The sequence below is a fragment of the Oryza glaberrima genome, chromosome 3 (assembly GCF_000147395.1).
Source record: "Oryza glaberrima chromosome 3, OglaRS2, whole genome shotgun sequence".
Classification (NCBI taxonomy): domain Eukaryota; kingdom Viridiplantae; phylum Streptophyta; class Magnoliopsida; order Poales; family Poaceae; genus Oryza; species Oryza glaberrima.
In genome coordinates this window covers 3,437,549-3,452,494 of record NC_068328.1, presented here as the reverse complement: position 1 = coordinate 3,452,494, position 14,946 = coordinate 3,437,549, and the positions used below count along the sequence as shown (strand labels likewise).

The 14,946-nt window shown below is 46.0% G+C and overlaps 4 protein-coding genes across 5 annotated transcripts; 2 read left to right on the top strand and 2 right to left on the bottom strand.

Annotated features, from left to right (window-relative positions):
• The first annotated feature begins 1,910 nt into the window (after positions 1-1,910).
• Positions 1,911-4,075, top strand: LOC127764984 (uncharacterized). 2 transcript variants are annotated; one of them, XM_052289766.1, is made up of 6 exons: positions 1,911-2,052; positions 2,155-2,408; positions 2,511-2,597; positions 2,818-2,967; positions 3,070-3,264; positions 3,677-4,075. In XM_052289766.1, exons 1-6 carry the CDS (start codon positions 2,007-2,009, stop codon positions 3,785-3,787), a joined length of 843 nt encoding a protein of 280 aa, XP_052145726.1. In that variant the 5' UTR covers positions 1,911-2,006; the 3' UTR covers positions 3,788-4,075. The 2 variants fall into 2 exon arrangements, with proteins under 2 accessions (XP_052145726.1, XP_052145725.1); XM_052289765.1 differs by having other exon boundaries at positions 1,936-2,052; positions 2,145-2,408; positions 2,719-2,967.
• On the bottom strand, positions 3,968-6,124 carry LOC127764985 (uncharacterized). Its single transcript, XM_052289767.1, has 5 exons — positions 5,664-6,124; positions 4,922-5,021; positions 4,709-4,829; positions 4,470-4,565; positions 3,968-4,364 (listed from the first exon to the last, which is right to left on the bottom strand). The coding sequence occupies exons 1-5, from the start codon at positions 6,019-6,021 to the stop codon at positions 4,242-4,244; spliced, it is 798 nt and encodes a 265-aa protein (XP_052145727.1). The 5' UTR covers positions 6,022-6,124; the 3' UTR covers positions 3,968-4,241.
• A 1,152-nt stretch (positions 6,125-7,276) lies between these two features.
• On the top strand, positions 7,277-8,788 carry LOC127765746 (embryonic protein DC-8-like). The gene is made up of 2 exons (XM_052290692.1): positions 7,277-7,615; positions 7,745-8,788. The coding sequence occupies exons 1-2, from the start codon at positions 7,348-7,350 to the stop codon at positions 8,785-8,787; spliced, it is 1,311 nt and encodes a 436-aa protein (XP_052146652.1). The 5' UTR covers positions 7,277-7,347; the 3' UTR covers position 8,788.
• Positions 8,789-8,989: 201 nt separating this feature from the next.
• Positions 8,990-13,284, bottom strand: LOC127765745 (uncharacterized). The gene is made up of 13 exons (XM_052290691.1): positions 13,141-13,284; positions 12,479-12,718; positions 12,257-12,326; positions 11,960-12,156; positions 11,787-11,862; positions 11,352-11,435; positions 10,903-10,982; positions 10,681-10,807; positions 10,445-10,504; positions 10,308-10,358; positions 9,930-10,088; positions 9,673-9,805; positions 8,990-9,462 (listed from the first exon to the last, which is right to left on the bottom strand). Exons 2-13 carry the CDS (start codon positions 12,640-12,642, stop codon positions 9,290-9,292), a joined length of 1,374 nt encoding a protein of 457 aa, XP_052146651.1. The 5' UTR covers positions 12,643-12,718; positions 13,141-13,284; the 3' UTR covers positions 8,990-9,289.
• Positions 13,285-14,946: the final 1,662 nt, after the last annotated feature.

Sequence of the window (14,946 nt, the reverse complement as noted above, 5' to 3'; positions counted from 1 at the left end):
CCAAGGCGAACGGCGGGTGGTGCCGTGGTGGGGTGTGTATAGCCATAGGAGATGATCAACAGCAATATGATATATTTTTTCGGCATATTTGGTAAAAGAATCGAGCTCTGAACAACAGAAAATCTTCAGAAACGGATAATGGAGTAACTCAAACAGATTGCTGAAAATACAAATTTCCAACCACTGCAGTTGACACCATTTTTAGCTTAATGCAATTCCTTAATTCCTTCCAAAAAAAAGCACAAAAAAAAACATCTGTAACAATGGCCAAGGTCACATGGCAGATTTTGACCTTTTGCAAGTAAATTCAGAGTTGTGCCGTGCAGTTATATGATTTGTAAACTGTAGTGCCATTTTCTTTTCCTTTGGTCATTGTAGCGAAATTTCCTCACTTGTTTGCTTTCTTCTTATCTAAACGGACGCTGGTAATGCTGCTCTTCTAATCTCTACTGGGTTACGTTACGTGTGATCTCGCCGTTGTGAAGTCTAGGCCTATCGCTTTCATCTATTGTCTCCGATATTGTTTGGTACTGCTATTCCTGTAGCAATAACCGTGGTACTGCAAGTCCTGTAGCAATAGTGGAGTGCACAAATTTTCTTTGGGATCTTCCATTGAAATATGGCAGTTCACCTACTATTACTGTCAAGACTTAGGCCATCACATGGGGATGTCTGAAGTCTGATATGATCGCTTGAACTAAGCTCGTTTTTTTAAGGTTATGGAAATTTTTATTGAATCCGATCAATTACTTAAGGTGATATAATTATGCTGAGAATATTCTTGACAACTACATAACTAGAATGTACTCAAGTAAGCTTGTAGTAGAGGTTTATTTGAAAAAGAAAAACATAAATATCCAGAGTGTAGCTTTAAACTTAGGTTGGCTAGCCCTACCATCTTGTCTTACGGAGCTAGTCGGAAGATTCCTTTATGTTTCTAGAGGTTTATTTGATGATCTGGAATAGAATGGTCACAAAGACTGTATCTATGGTTTAGGAGATCTGAAGTAAGAAATCAATACATGATTTTAGCATGTGTTATGCCCGGGCATACTATTACATAGTACGTGTAATAGAGTTTTTGGATGGTTGTCGTGTTCGAGCTTACGTGCACGCCGAAGACTCGTTAAAATATCTGAAAGAGCCTATCTTTTGGAAACAATTTATCGACTCAATTTAGCCTTCGTTTGTCCTAGATTACAATTGCACACACCTCATTTTCCTCAAGAAAGAGTTTGATTATGCTGAGAAAATATATTTCTTTTCTGATTCTCTACAAGGGGGCGAGAAAGAAAAAATATTTTTTCTTAGTCAATGTTATTTAGGTTTGATCAATATTACATAAAAAACTAGCAACATCTGTAACACCAAATTAGTTTTATTATATTTAACATTGAATAAACTTGATACAATGTTTGTTTCATATTGGAAATGTTACTAATATTTCTCTAAAAACTTAATAACAACTTAGAGAAGGTTGACTAAGAAAAAAAAATTCAAAAGACTTATAATATGAAACAGAGGCCGTAACCTTACACGTTCACATATGATCTTCAGCCAAGAAAAAAAGGGAAATAAAAATTTTAAAAGAGCAAATTTTTAGACCTGTTTCAGTTTTATGCAGGCATCTTGAAATTTCATTCGCCTCGGTTCGTTATTTTTCCCTTTGGTCGTTTTCAGAGTTACAAGCCTGAAATACTGAAGCCGGCAAACCTCGTCAGAGAAGAGAAGGCCGCAGTTGAAATGAAACACTGAAGTTGAAAGTCGAAGCCCCACATGCCGTAAAAACCAAGACAAAATTCAGAAACTCCTAACAAACCCCGGAAGAAATAAACGCCCTGTAGGGCCTACAGACTCCGTTTGCGTTTACTTGCAAGAATACTCAACTCTGCAAATTCTGCACACCTCGTTGGAGTTTACTTATTGGCCCAGCAACCAACAAGTGTAGCTCACAACTTCCATCTCTGAAGAAAAAGAAGAGAAAGGATACCATTACAGGGAAGAAGATGGCATTGCTAAGTGTCAGCTCATCTCATCATGCCATCCATCCAGGTGCCTAACTCTCCTCCGTTTCAAGGAAACAATATTCTAACAGCATGCTACTTACACTTGAATACACGAGAGCAATGTAACAGTGCAAGTAGTGTGTTGCAGGTAGTAGCAGGAGCATGCAGTGCATCTGCACCAGGGTGACACCATCCAGATCAGTGGGAGAAATATCAAGATCAAGATCAAGAAATGATCTTCCTCTGGGTGTTTCACCGTCGTCGAGGATGCTCACGACATGTACTCTCAAGACTCCTTCCTATGGCAACAAGTCGAAGTCGAAGGAGAAGATCAATCCGAGAGACATGTTCACCTTCTCCTACAGATTCAACACTGACATCCCCATGACCGAGACTCCAGGGGTAGGTTTCTTGCCTGATGCATGTAGCATGTAAGATTTGGGAGATGATCAGTTAACACTCTTTGAGATGATCTGACTCTTCCCTGGGAATTTCCTGATGCAGGCATCCATCGATGAGTACCTTCAGAACAGGCCCAGGATTGTTGGAGCCGTGTTCCCTGATAAGCGCAAGAGAACCAAGCTCAGTGATGTGAGTTCAGTTGCACATCACCATTTCTTCCCCAATTTCCTTTTCTCAACTTCACTTTGTGCAAACTGCAAAGCATGCAAAATGTTGAAGCTTTGCTCTCTTTTTTTTGTCTCGTCGTCAGCAACAATTTCTCTCCGGCGATCATGGCTTCATTTCTGCAAGGATGATCAGCTTTTTCTATTTCTGCGAGGATAAAAGAGAGTTCTTTTTTTTCCTGCAGGAAGAATGGAGCGTGCAGCTTCTGCCGATCCAGTTCCTGTTCCTGTCGGCGTCGCCGGTGATCGTGATGCGGTTCGTAAGCAAATCCGGCGGCAAGGAGTACCCGCCGCACGTCCCCGTCAAGGCAACCAGCCTCCTGCTCATGGAAGTGGTAACAATTCGCCGCCCATTTTATTTTTCTCTTCCTGCATTTTCTGTCAGAGAAAGTTCAGAACTCTGAAAGCTCTGAAACGCTGCTATGGCGGGGGAGCAGACGGACTACAAGCTGGACGGGCTGGACAGCAACGCGATGCCGTCGCACCTCGCCCTGACCGTCCGCGGGTCGCTGTACCCGCGGCCGGAGGGGAGGAAGAGCCTGAGGGGCCACGTCGAGATGAGCGTCGGCTTCAACCTGCCGCCGGTGCTCGCGCTGGTGCCGGAGGGCGTCATCAGAGGCGTCGGCGAGACGGTGAGCATTTTTCAGCACCTTCGCTGCTTTTGTGCAAGCAGAAAGAGATGGTATCATGGAAACTGGAAAGATCCTCTACACGACTCTGTCCTCTGATTTTGAGTGACTGGTATGTGGGTCCCACATTTCCAAAAGGCCCGCATGTAAGTGACCCATGTCAAAAGACTCATCCTAGCTGATGGGTAGCTGAATTTTTTTATTGGAGAACTGTTTTTATCCCTAGCTGATGGGTATCTGAATTTTTTATTGGAAAACTATTTTGATCCCTCGAGTGGATGTTTCTCAGGTTGTTCAAAAACTATCCAAAGAGTAATGAAAAGCTTTAAATAATTTGACAACAGTCAACATATATATACTGCTTTGCAAAATCTTAACATTCTGTCTTTGATTGTTTATGATGATCATGGTGCAGGTGCTGAGGCAGCTAGCACTGCAGATGAAGCAGGATTTCGACAATGGCCTGGCAGCCGATTTCAAGAGGTACAGGAGGGAGAAGCTAACTGAAAAGAAGACTACACCCTGAAAGTTTTTTCAAGCATTTCATTTCAAAAATAGAAGATCTTTTCCAAGCATTCACTGCCAGTAGTAATAGAGATGGCAGTCACTACACCAAATTGTTTGGAGCTCATCTGATCATCAGCAATTCAGCATGATGGCAACATAATTGTATTGTTCATCAAGCCTCAAGAAAAGATGGAGAGAATAACTTAACAGATCTCATTTATTCATTGTAAACTGAAGCATTTAGAATGTACATAATGGCAAGAATAATCAATTTACTGAGATTGTTAAAATCTCGAGCTATTGGACATGTTTTCTGTCAGATTTGACTTCCTTTCCTCTTAGGCTATTGTGGATGTATGTACCACGTGCTATTGTGGATCTACATACCACGTAGTATACAGGGCCTAGGGCCTTTGCTTCAACAGCTAGACGAATATACAATTAGAAGTTCTATACTATGTATCAGAAAGACTCTAGTCTTCCAATGATCTCTTTCTTGCCCTTAAGTCGCGCTCAAGGCTTTGAGGCAATGGAGGGGTCCTACCACGACGGAAAAGGACAGCAAGAGCTTTCATTTTATGGCAGATGTTGAAAACCTGCAGACAAGAACGAGTGTAACCCGGTACATAAGTACTACTACTATGATCAATTGCCAACCACAAATTGGTACTATGAAGGCCCATGTCCACCAAATTTCTTACCGATGATGCCTCTATCTCTGCAATCCCCTCACAACCTTGGCCGCCACCCTGTAGAATGTCACAGTATTTTGCAGCATCGTCCTCGTCTTCAAATACCTGAGACAAAGGATGATATGATTCAAGAGAATGTCAAGCAAGTAGCTATGTAAACAACTGAAAACCCAGAGGAAAAGCAGGACACCTAGTCGGTTCTCAAAGAAATCATCCACAAAATTTAACCCCTCTCTTTAACTACTCACCAGTATTCCCTCTCTGATATCTTCAACAAGCATGTTAAACTTGGAACCAGAGTATTTTGATTTAGTCCCAACTCCTGAACCCCCTCCCTTTAAGAGCATTCCAAGTTCCCTTTCAACTTCACTGAAGAAAATAGAGATAACATGACTTGTTCAGAATGTTCAGTAACAGCAAAATTACACGTGTAAGCGCAACAGCAGCAAAATAACTCTAACCTGCGACTCCTACGGGTTTTCATTGTCCATAGATGGTTATCTCTTCTAGCCAGTACATAGACTGGTTTGGAGTCTTCTCTCCATGGGTTTGTCTCCAACACTGAACCAGAAGAAAAACACCAGTTAGTAAAATTTCAGACTGCCATGCTTGTAAAACAGTTTAGCAAAACATACAAAGAAAACAGCATTTCTAAAAGCATAAATCTTTTGAACACCATTTCTAACCGATCTTTGATTGAAAAATCAAAGTGTCAAAATATAAAGCTTAACTAGGGAGTGGGGATCAGTGTTTCTGATACTACTGAATGCAGGATGGTATGTTTTACTACAGCATACATGTCAATTCAGCACTTTGTTACAATGACATGTCAACATTGAAATCTCGATACATTGAGCAGAGCCAAAAACTGTGGAAACAGCTAGAGATTGTTACTGTTAATTGTCACGTACACGCATGCTCTTAAGTCTTAACTAGGCAAACCTCGAATCACACGTATATCACGAAATACGGTATGTACGCGTGCACGTACAAGCCTCACGTCGTTGGTGCTGATGCCAAATCAAACAGATAAAGATGAAATCTTCGGACACTTCGCAGTTTATCGAGCGATCCCGGTAAACCCCCTAGTAAAAACTAAAACCCCTAAATCGATCGAAGATTTTTTTTTTCTTTTACTCCTTAATAATCGATCAAGAACGGATACGATCCACGAAAAGAGGGTGAGGATCCGACAGCTCTTACCATCGTAGGCGAGGGAGTCGAGCGATTCCATGAGGTGGCGCCGCATGCCGTACGCGCGGGAGGAGACGCGGCGCAGGAACTCGCCGGAGGTGCCAGGGATGCCGCCGTCCATCCCCATCGCCCTCTCCACCTCCTCCTCCTCCTCACCACCACCATCACCCCCCTCCCGCGATGGCGGGGGCGGGGGCCGGGACGAGGCCGCGGCGACCACCGCCCTGCGGTGCGAGACGGCGAGGCGGGGCAGCGGCGGGGGCAGGGAGAGGAGGGACGAGGTCAGGTTCCCCGCCAGCGCGGTCGTCGCCGCCGGCACCGGCGCCTGATGCGGCGGCGGTGAGAGGGATGGCAAGCAAGCTGCCATTTCTACGTTCTTCCCTGGAAGCGTGGAGCAGTGGAGATGAGAAAAACGAGAGAGAGAGAGGAAAAAAAAGTTGGGAGTAAAATCGGGAGAAGAGAAGAGTGGAACGTGGACACGGCAACTCGTGGCAGATCTTTCTACCGCGGTGGGAAATAGGAGTAGCTGAGTTCGGCACGTTTCGCAGTCAGGTTCGGTCGGTCGGCCTCGCGCCGTGTCACGTTTTGGACCAGCTTTTTTTGTTGGAGGAGAAATGGGCTAGTTAGAATTTGGCCCAACTTATCAGGGGGCACGGCCCATCATAAAATGTACAACTTCGGCCCCACAATGGAATCTGGGCTGATACGGACTGAACGAACCGGGCCGTCCTACTTCCCCCTAGCCCAGCGGAATAAGTTCACTTGAACTACCTCCATATCAATACCGAAAATCTTAACCCCCATTATTTCGATAGTTAGGAACCAGGAAGTCAAGATATCAACTACTCTCTTTTTTATATTATAAGTCATTTTGAATATTTTTTCTAATAAAACTTATGTTAAATTTACTCAAATTTATAGAAAATTTAGCAATATTTTTAACACAAAACAAATATATTATAAAAAAATATTAAATATTGAATGTTAGTTTGAACGAAACTAATTTTGTGTTGTAGATATTACTAAATTTTTCCATAAACTTAATCATACTTGGAGAAGTTGAACTTAAGAAAATTCAAAGCGATTTATAATATAAAACAAATAAAATATTAAAATAATTAAGATTAAGATATCTAATATTACGATTTACGATCGAGTGATACGAATCACTTTTCTAGCCTGGTGCCGTGATGTGCTGACGATGCTCCATGACGACAAACATGCCTCAACATGCTCCATTTCTTTACTACTACCATACCATCTCCCTGCGTGCGTTGGCAACCAAAGGAGATACCAAACCAAAACCATCACACCATCGGACACCGGCCGACCCAAAATCGGACCACACGTGCTGCCTCCTCCGCGACACGCAACGTCAAAGGGCTCGAGCCGAAACGCCTAGAACCCTCTTCATCATCCAAATTCCAAGTTGCCCAACCCAAAAAAGCTTCTACTCGCGCTGCGTACGTGCCAGCCCGCGGCGGACGACGTGCCACCCGAGACGGACACCCGTCGCGCGGCCACCCGCCTCGCCATCGCCGACCTCTCCACGCGTCCTCACCCATCTCCCCCATAAAACCCCATAAACCCCAGCGTGATCACCGCACTGTTGGGTTCGCGACTTCTCGTATTCTCGAGCACGCGAAAGCGATTATCTGTTCTTGTTTGGAGGAGTTCACGTACGTCACGAGCAATGGCGATCGTGTCGCGGTCGAGGAGGCTGGCGATGACGCTGCTGCTGCTGCTGTTTGCTGTGGTGGCGGCGGCCGCCGTGGCGACGAAGACGGAGGCTGGCACGGAGGACGCGGCGAGCAAGGAGGACGAGTCGTGGACGGGCTGGGCCAAGGAGAAGATCACCGAGGGGCTCGGGCTGAAGCACCACGTCGCCGACGTCGACGAGGAGGAGGACGCCGCGCGCAAGGCCGGCCACGCCGCCAAGTCCGCCCAGCACACCGCCTCCGGTACGTCGAAACTCGCCGCGCGCCGCCGCGCGCGCTCGCCGGCGGCATCTTGCCATGCCTGATGCCATCGTTTGTTGGAGCTAATTAACATGTGTGTGTGTGTGTGTGTGTGTGCGCGCGACTGTGCAGAGGCAGGGAGGCAGACGAGCAAGAAGGCCGGGGACGCGAAGGAGGCGGCGGAGGCGACGGCGTCGGGCGCGTCGAGCAAGGCTGAGCAGGCAAAGGAGAAGACGAAGGAGGCGGCGAAGGGCGCCGCCGGCGAGGCGTCCAGGAGAGCGGAGCAGGCCAAGCACAAGACCAAGGAGGCCGCCGAGGCGGCCGGCGAGAGGGGCGCCGAGGTGCACGAGCAGTCGAAGCAGGGCAAGGCCAAGGTCGAAGAGACGGCCAAGGAGAAGGCCGGCGAGGGGTACGACGCCGCCAAGGACAAGGCCGGCAAGGCGCACGAGACTCTCCGGCAATCCACCGACGCCGCCAAGGACAAGGCCGGCAAGGCGCAGGAGACGCTCCGGCAATCCACCGACGCCGCCAAGGACAAGGCCGGCAAGGCGCAGGAGACGCTCCGGCAATCCACCGACGCCGCCAAGGACAAGGCCGGCAAGGCGCAGGAGACTCTCCGGCAATCCACCGACGCCGCCAGGGACAAGGCCGGCAAGGCGCAGGAGACGCTCCGGCAATCCACCGACGCCGCCGCGGAGAAGGCCGGGGCGGCGAAGGACAGCGCGTGGGAGAGGACCAGCTCGGCTAAGGACGCCGCGGCGGAGAAGGCCGGGTCGGCGAAGGACGCGGCGTGGGAGAAGACAAGCTCGGCGAAGGACGCCGCGGCGGAGAAGGCCGGGGCGGCGAAGGACGCGGCGCGGGAGAAGGCGGAGGCGGCCGGCGAGAAGGCGAGGCAGTCCAAGGAGGCGGCGAAGGGGAAGGCCGGCGCGGCGAAGGACGCGGCGTGGGAGAAGGCGGAGGCGGCGAAGGACGCCGCGTGGGAGACGGCGGAGGCGGCGAGGGAGAAGGCGAACGAGGGGTACGAGAAGGTGAAGGAGAAGGCGAAGGAGAAGGTGGAGGAGGTGAAGGAGCGCGTCACCGGCGCCGACGACGCCGCCGATCACGGCAAGGAGAAGAAGCATCACCACCGCCACGTCGACGGCAAGCAAAAGCCCCGCACGGTCGACGAGCTCTGAGCTAGCCGCCGGCGTACGGACACCGATTAGCCCATGTCAACATAGCACTTTTCAGTGATGTTTTTCAGTGTGTTTGCTGTAGCTCTCCACACGATGCCGTTTTCTGTATGCTGTTGCATTTTGTACAATAATGTGATCTTTCTGTAGAGAACTTGTTTGAAACAAGTTACTGTGTTTTTCCCACTGAAACTTCACTCAAAACTGAATCTTTTGCTGTTTTCCACTGAAACCTCACTCGAAACTGAATCTTTGATACAACACTGGTACAGATTGCTACAAGCATTGGACCTTTTCAAATCTAATTGAAAAGAAGCGGTAACAGAGCTGATTAGATCATTTCTAACTGCCTACAAGCATCGGCCAGAATTCTGAATCTTACTAGACACTATCACGCTGCAGCTTACCTCTTCAGACCGAAATATCTGAACTGAAGAGGGTTCTGCAATCTATAAAAGAAGGTTGGTGTGCTGTAGTCTAAGAGAAGCACACTCGGAGGCGTGCTTCAGACGAGGAGTGGAGCTTCCAGTGCAGCGGCGGCAGCTCTCGGGTTGGTGTCCAGGAGCTTCAGTGTTGAGGTGACCAGCAGCGCGAAGACGGCAAAGCACGAGGGGATCAGACCTGTCCCAAACCTGCTCACCGTGTACAGCCCCCTCGTCTCGCCGCAGCTAATCGAATCTGCAATAAGAGAGAAACATAATTTCAATGAGTGATCATCAATTGTATCCACAAACCAAAGCATCCTGAAATAGCGCTGAAATATGCCATTTTTACAGCGGATACCTTCAATAAGAGAGAAACATAATTTCAATGAGTGATCATCAATTGTATCCACAAACCAAAGCATCCTGAAATAGCGCTGAAATATGCCATTTTTACAGCGGATACCTTCGTATGATTCTAGAACAAACAAGGCGATTCCACACGACATCTTGTCCAGGAAGCTGAGCGAGCCGTAGACGAAGGCGCAGCCGTTCAAGTCGTCTCCTACCAGCGCGCTCTCTAGCCCAATCGTGGTCACCTGATCAGGAAATCAGCACACATGAGCATAAGCAGAACTCGAAGATCATTCGTCCCATCATGCAAAAATGATAATTGCAGTTCTTGTTCTCTAAATGAGAAGTGCAGTTCTTGTTGTTCTTTACCATGACGAGGGCGTTTGCAGCTCCGATGACCATAGCGAGAGGGTACATAAGGTTGTGCATCTGACTCGGGAGGATGAAGACGGCGGCTCCGGCGATCACCCAGAGTATTGCTCCGATGGTGAGGAGCGACTTCAGGCGGCGGCTGTTCCACTTTATCTCCTGCATTTTACTTGCAAAATAACTTGTTATATTCTAGTTCTAGTTACTTGCAAAATAACTTGTTATATTCTAGTTCTAGTATAAGTGGGTGAGTATTGCTCCGATGGTGAGGAGCGACTTCAGGCGACGGCTGTTCTACTTTATCTCCTGCATTTTACTTGCAAAATAACTTGTTATATTCTAGTTCTAGTATAAGTGGGTTAACTGACAGGAGTAGACCTGGAGAACAACAGAGACGAGGAAGCTGCAGCAAAATATGATGGCTGGTATCTGCATATATGCAGGTCAAAAATTAGAGAATTAGATGATTGGTATCTTCTAAGGACAGAGGTTAACCAAAAGGTTTGAAAACTCACAATCGCTTTGGAGTACTCATTCATCTTCAAGTCTCTAGTGACGTAGAACGCGATGAGAGACTGAAAAAAAAATTCTTTGACTAATGTTCAGACTTGAGAGAAAACTTAGGGAGCGAAATGCGTATTTGGCAATCAGTGTCACAGTGGAACAGATATGGTAGAGTATGCAATGTGCATTTTCATGTTACTAGTAGTAATTAAGAATATTTTCTATTCTGAGTGGGGACGATGTCAACCTGAGAGACATTTGTGATCAATCTTGCAAGCATATACAACAGAGCGACTTGGTAGTACAAGGCCTTCTTGAACCAGTAGCCCCAGGAAATCCTAGCCGATTTCTTGCAGTCAGATCCCGACTGCAAACTGCAAAACCAAATTCACTCCCTTTCAGAAAACACCCTTCACGGCCCAAAAAAAAGTCTAATACATTATTCTACGCTGAAAAAAGAAAAACATACGTCGGCTCCTTTGTTCCAGCATAGAACACCACTAGGAAGCAGCATCCCACAAAAATTGAAACGTACGCTATCCAACGGTACTGCAGATAAATATACGAACAACTTAGTAACAAGTATACTATTGTACATGGAGGTAAGTCTCTGGTCTGCAAAATCATACTACCTCCGTTTTTTAATAGATGACGCCGTTGACTTTTTCTCACATGTTTGACCATTCGTCTTATTCAAAAATTTTATGCAAATGTATAAGATATAAATTACACTTAAAATACTATGAGTGATAAAAGAACTCATAACAAAATAAATTATAATTACGTAAATTTTTTGAATAAGACGAATGGTTAAACATGTGAGAAAAAGTCAACGGCGTCATCTATTAAAAAATGGAGGGAGTATCTTTTACTGACCAAGAAACCCAAATCTAACAACTGAGGAGGTTAGGCAGTCACCTGAAGAACAATGTCTGAGCATGCCTTCGCGCTCACTAAAGCAAATACAACCAAAGCTATCGCATATAAACCAAGATTTGCCACCTGCATTTTCCATTTGTAGTGACTGGTGAGCATCTTCCTCATGAGAACAATGATTGCAGTGGTACAAGACACAGGAGACTAAACAAGTAGGAATTATTTTTGAAGCACATATCAGGCCACCTTCAATCAGATAAAAGATGGCAGTAAAAGAATACTACCATCTTTGGTATAGAAACAATGCACTTTGTCATGTGCAAAAGGTTATTATAATAACAAGAGTTCAGTGGAAGAAATTGCAAAAGGTTATTATAATAACAAGAGTTCAGTGGAAGAAATTTCCCGGAGATACCTTAAGTAAAAAAAGAGTATTCTAGTAACAATATGTTTCCATGCTAAAACTGTAGTACTTACCATAGTGAACGCATTTCTGCAGCTTGCTAAGGCTACCCGGCTTGTGGAATTCAGTGTCATGCAGTTCACCATTGACCTGAGAGGAAGAAAACCATGTCACTATGCCAAGCCAGAGCCCAAACATATTGCAAATTAGATAGAAGCTTCTGTCAAGTTCAAGTGATCAAATTTACATGTGTGAAACTTGTGTGGCCGCCCAGCCGATGTTGAAGACGGCAGCGAAGAAGCTGTAACCAATGGTTCTCACAAGGTAGGAATCGGTCCCCAGGACGGTGCAGAGAAGACATCCACCGAAGACAGAGGAGAAGGAGATGCCGACTAGGATTGATCCTCCGATGTGCCACAGCTTGAAGTGCCCAAATCGGTCGATCTGATCAGATACCACATACATTGCTCACAGATCAGTTACTGTATTTTGCTAATCAGCGCGCATTCAGCAATAGCAAACGGTTTCTCAATTTATTTAGTACCATCTCGCCTGCAAGAATCGTCATTAGGCCATCTGCAACCTGGCCAGAAAGCATCACAATAGCTGCATCCCTGCAAGAAATTGAACACAAGCCATGATTAATAAACTGAGCTGCTGCAGCAACATTACTTTGCTTCAGACAAATCGAAATTCCACACAGACCACTAGTGTGATTGTGAGCTGTTGTCTACGTGGGTTTAATTAATTAATTAGCAATGATTACCTTGGAGCAAGCCCGATTTCTTGCAAGAAGAGGAGCAGGTAAGTGAACCAGCAGGCAGACGTGATGTCATTCAGCATGTGGCCGACACCGTAGGACAGGATCGGCCACCGTCCCAGAGGCATCTGTGCCTCCGCCAACACCTCGTCGCCCTTCGCGTCAGCCATGGCGATCGATCGATCGATCGAGCACAGAGGCAGACAGTACACCAGTTTCCCAATGTGTAATCTTCAGCTACGATCTCTGAATATGCAGAGGTGATTGCACACATTAGCAACAGACAGGGAATAATTCCACGCCTCATGAGATGCATGACAAAAAGGAAAAAGCGACTTTTATTTGATGGCGATCATGCGTAAGCTTGCGTTCACGCCAGCCGGCGCCGCCGCGCGCGCGCGGGCTCACCGCACGCGAGCGACGCGTGCCGCCCCGCGCCGCGCGTGCAGCCGCGTCCCCTCCGCTCAACTCGCCGCCGTCCTGCGCCCGCGCTAGCCGCGCTAGGCCTACACGTTGCCGCGCCGCGGCCGCCGTCGTAAAATCCCCCCAAGAAAAACGGCAATGCATATGAACCCGCGGCACGGCGACGCCGGCGGCAACAGCAGCAAAAGGAATGCGAGAATCGGGAGGGAATTTCAGAATCTCATTCGCGAATTTCGCACGCGTACCGAGATGAGAGCGCGCGCGCTTGCTGTTCGTCGAGGAGGGAAGGAGAGAGCGCGGGACGAGGCGAGGCGGATCCGGCGGCGAGGTATATATAGGGGACGAGACCCTCGCGAGCGAGACGGTGGTGATGGTGGTGGTGGAGGTAGGCTAGGGCATGATAGAGGCGGCGCTACAGGACAAGGAAAGACGAAGAAGGAAAACGCCAAGTCCGCAAAATTGAAAAGTGGAATTGGGTGATTTTTGCGTCCTTTTCGTTAGTTTCCTATTCTTTTACGGCAAACAAATCGCACTGATCGCGCTTTCAGACTTCAGACCGCATACTAAAGATGATTTAATAATTAATGCACCAAAATATATTTTTAACTACTTTTTTTATTTTCCGAATTATCATACAACAAAGTTTCCTTTTATAAATATTTAAGGTTTGTTTAGTTGAAAACTTGTCAAAGACCAGTGCCAAAAAATAAACCCATGACATATGGCAATATGGGACAATGAGTTAGCCAAGTTATAGCAACTTACTAAACATCTACTCCTACCTAATGGCATGTTTAACATGTGGCATGATAAACTGTAACAATGAACCGTACATGCCCGAAAAGTTGTTGTTAAGCTTAACATCAACATTTCTATCTCATTTCCCCTATCTATGCTATTTCAACATTTCCCCTCCCTCTTCTATTTCAACATTTCCCCTCTCTCTTATATTTCAGCAAACTTACCTGATTAACGACACTAAAAGTTAACTATTAATTGACGTTGTACATGTGAAGTGGCCTATAACCTAGTAGTTGCAGTGAACTTAGTAGCACATCGTGTCGTGAGTTCAAATCCTTGGGGAGCGAATTTCCCCCTAGTCGGCATGTGTTTCCCACACTGGCCAAGTTTTTTTTAAAAAAAAATTGATGTTGTACATGACTTGTGGCTATGGTTAGATTTTCAACTGGAGTGAAGTTGTAACAAGGTTGCCGTACTAAGAAGATGCGGTTGGATCACCATTCTTGAACCCACGAACACAAGATGTGTATCATGTTCTAAAATATGGATATCCCCTTATATTATGATATTTTTCTCGACAATAAGTACTAGCATGTTGGGTAAGCACAGTCCTCGCATGGAGAAATGCTATTCCTTTGCTGGGTTCTCTAACCATAATAAAGGACGCCATGAACGTGGCCTTAAGATTGTGGATGAATTAGTTCGAATAATTTATCAAAAAATACCTACATTTAATTTGTTGCCAAACTTTGGTAAATACATAAGAAATCCTATCAAAATTTTGACAATATTGTTAACTTGCCAAAAATAATATGGCCACTTGTGTCACCACCTTGTCATGAGCTCTCCCTGCACATCATCTAATCAAAAGTTGCATGCTATTGCTCATTTCATATCAGCTTTTCGCCTCTGGTTCTCTGTTTCAGGCAACAGAGAAGCTGAAGCTGTGTCTCGCTGTTTCTGAGTCAAAAGAAATAATGTGAATTCAAGAGCAAATCATTTTGTCAAAAGGTCAAATTTGTCTCTCAAAAGTCATGGAGGGCTTGGTCATCCGAGAAAGCAGGAAATAAGCAGCCTGCCTTGAATTCCAAACGTACTAAATATAGATTAATTATCATAAGGCCCCTTGTCATAATCTTCTCGGAAAATCGTGATTTGTCAGGTCTTGGTAAGAGCAAGTTTAATAGGATAGCCCACTACTAGCTCCAAATTATCTATAGCAAATGTAATAACCAATTCATACAATAGTTGCTTGCTATACTATTAATACTTGGTCCCACTTGTCATACACACATTACGTCTTGGAGTTC